Source organism: Gossypium hirsutum, chromosome A09 (assembly GCF_007990345.1).
Source record: "Gossypium hirsutum isolate 1008001.06 chromosome A09, Gossypium_hirsutum_v2.1, whole genome shotgun sequence".
NCBI classification, from domain to species: Eukaryota; Viridiplantae; Streptophyta; class Magnoliopsida; order Malvales; family Malvaceae; genus Gossypium; species Gossypium hirsutum.
Window position 1 is genome coordinate 6,316,454 of NC_053432.1, and position 954 is coordinate 6,317,407.

The 954-nt window shown below is 40.1% G+C and overlaps 1 protein-coding gene across 1 annotated transcript; it reads right to left on the minus strand.

The window, feature by feature from the left end:
• Positions 1-257: 257 nt before the first annotated feature.
• Positions 258-713, minus strand: LOC121203190 (galactose mutarotase-like). The gene has a single exon (XM_041076108.1). The coding sequence runs from the start codon at positions 711-713 to the stop codon at positions 258-260; it is 456 nt and encodes a 151-aa protein (XP_040932042.1).
• Between the last annotated feature and the right edge of the window lie 241 nt (positions 714-954).

The following is a 954-nucleotide window of genomic DNA, read 5'->3' on the forward strand; positions in this document are numbered from 1 at the left end:
GTAACTATCACATTCATATGTAACTCTCATATATTTTGAAATTTATCAATGACAGCAACGATGTTATCTGGTCATCTTTTGTGTTTTTCAAACTCTTCTCTTTGCTTTTGCTTGTTTTCATTTTTAGTTTCATAGCAAACTTAAACTTGTATTGTGTATAGTTGCTACCAATGTTCCAACAGAAAGAAGAAGACGCGGAAAAGTTGGTAAAATCAAATCTCATCAGTTTCATTGTTAGGAAAGAAGGAAACTGGTGGTTATGCCTTATCTGATTTTTTGTCAGATGATGCAATGGTGAACTTGTAATGGATTTTATGCTTGTAAGGCTTCTCAACGGTAATAATTTGGGAAGGGAAATTGGGGTGATTCACTGCATCCGGAAACCCTTGAGTCTGCAAACACAGTCCCGTATGAGGTTTATATATAACCCCACGTTTTCCCTTCACGTTATTGATCTGGCTTCCAGAGTTGAACTGCATGCTCGGTTGATTGGTATACAGTTTCATAACTCTCCCCGACTTCTCATCCTTCACTACTGCTGTTTTCTTCATCTTGATGTGGTCGTTAGAACCGTCTCTGACGTAGTTTATGTCGTAACCTTTCTGGAGTTCCTTGATTCCACTCCCGATGGTTCTCAACTCGAGGAAATCGTATGGAGTGCCTTGTACAGGTTGAAGGACGCCTGTGGGGATGAGTTCTTCATTGACGGGCATGTATTGGGGGCGTAAATCCGAAGTTTATGGGACAAGATATCGCCACTGTCATGGTTACCAAGGTTCCAATAGATATGCATTGCTAGATTTACAGGGGTAGGCTTGTCTAAAGACTTAGCTTTCAACTGCACTCTCAACCGGTTATCGAAATGAAGGAGGTACCAGATGGTGACTTTGATTTCGCCAGGAAATCCTATTACCAGAAACCAAATATATTAGTGGATGATCATATTTGGAATGA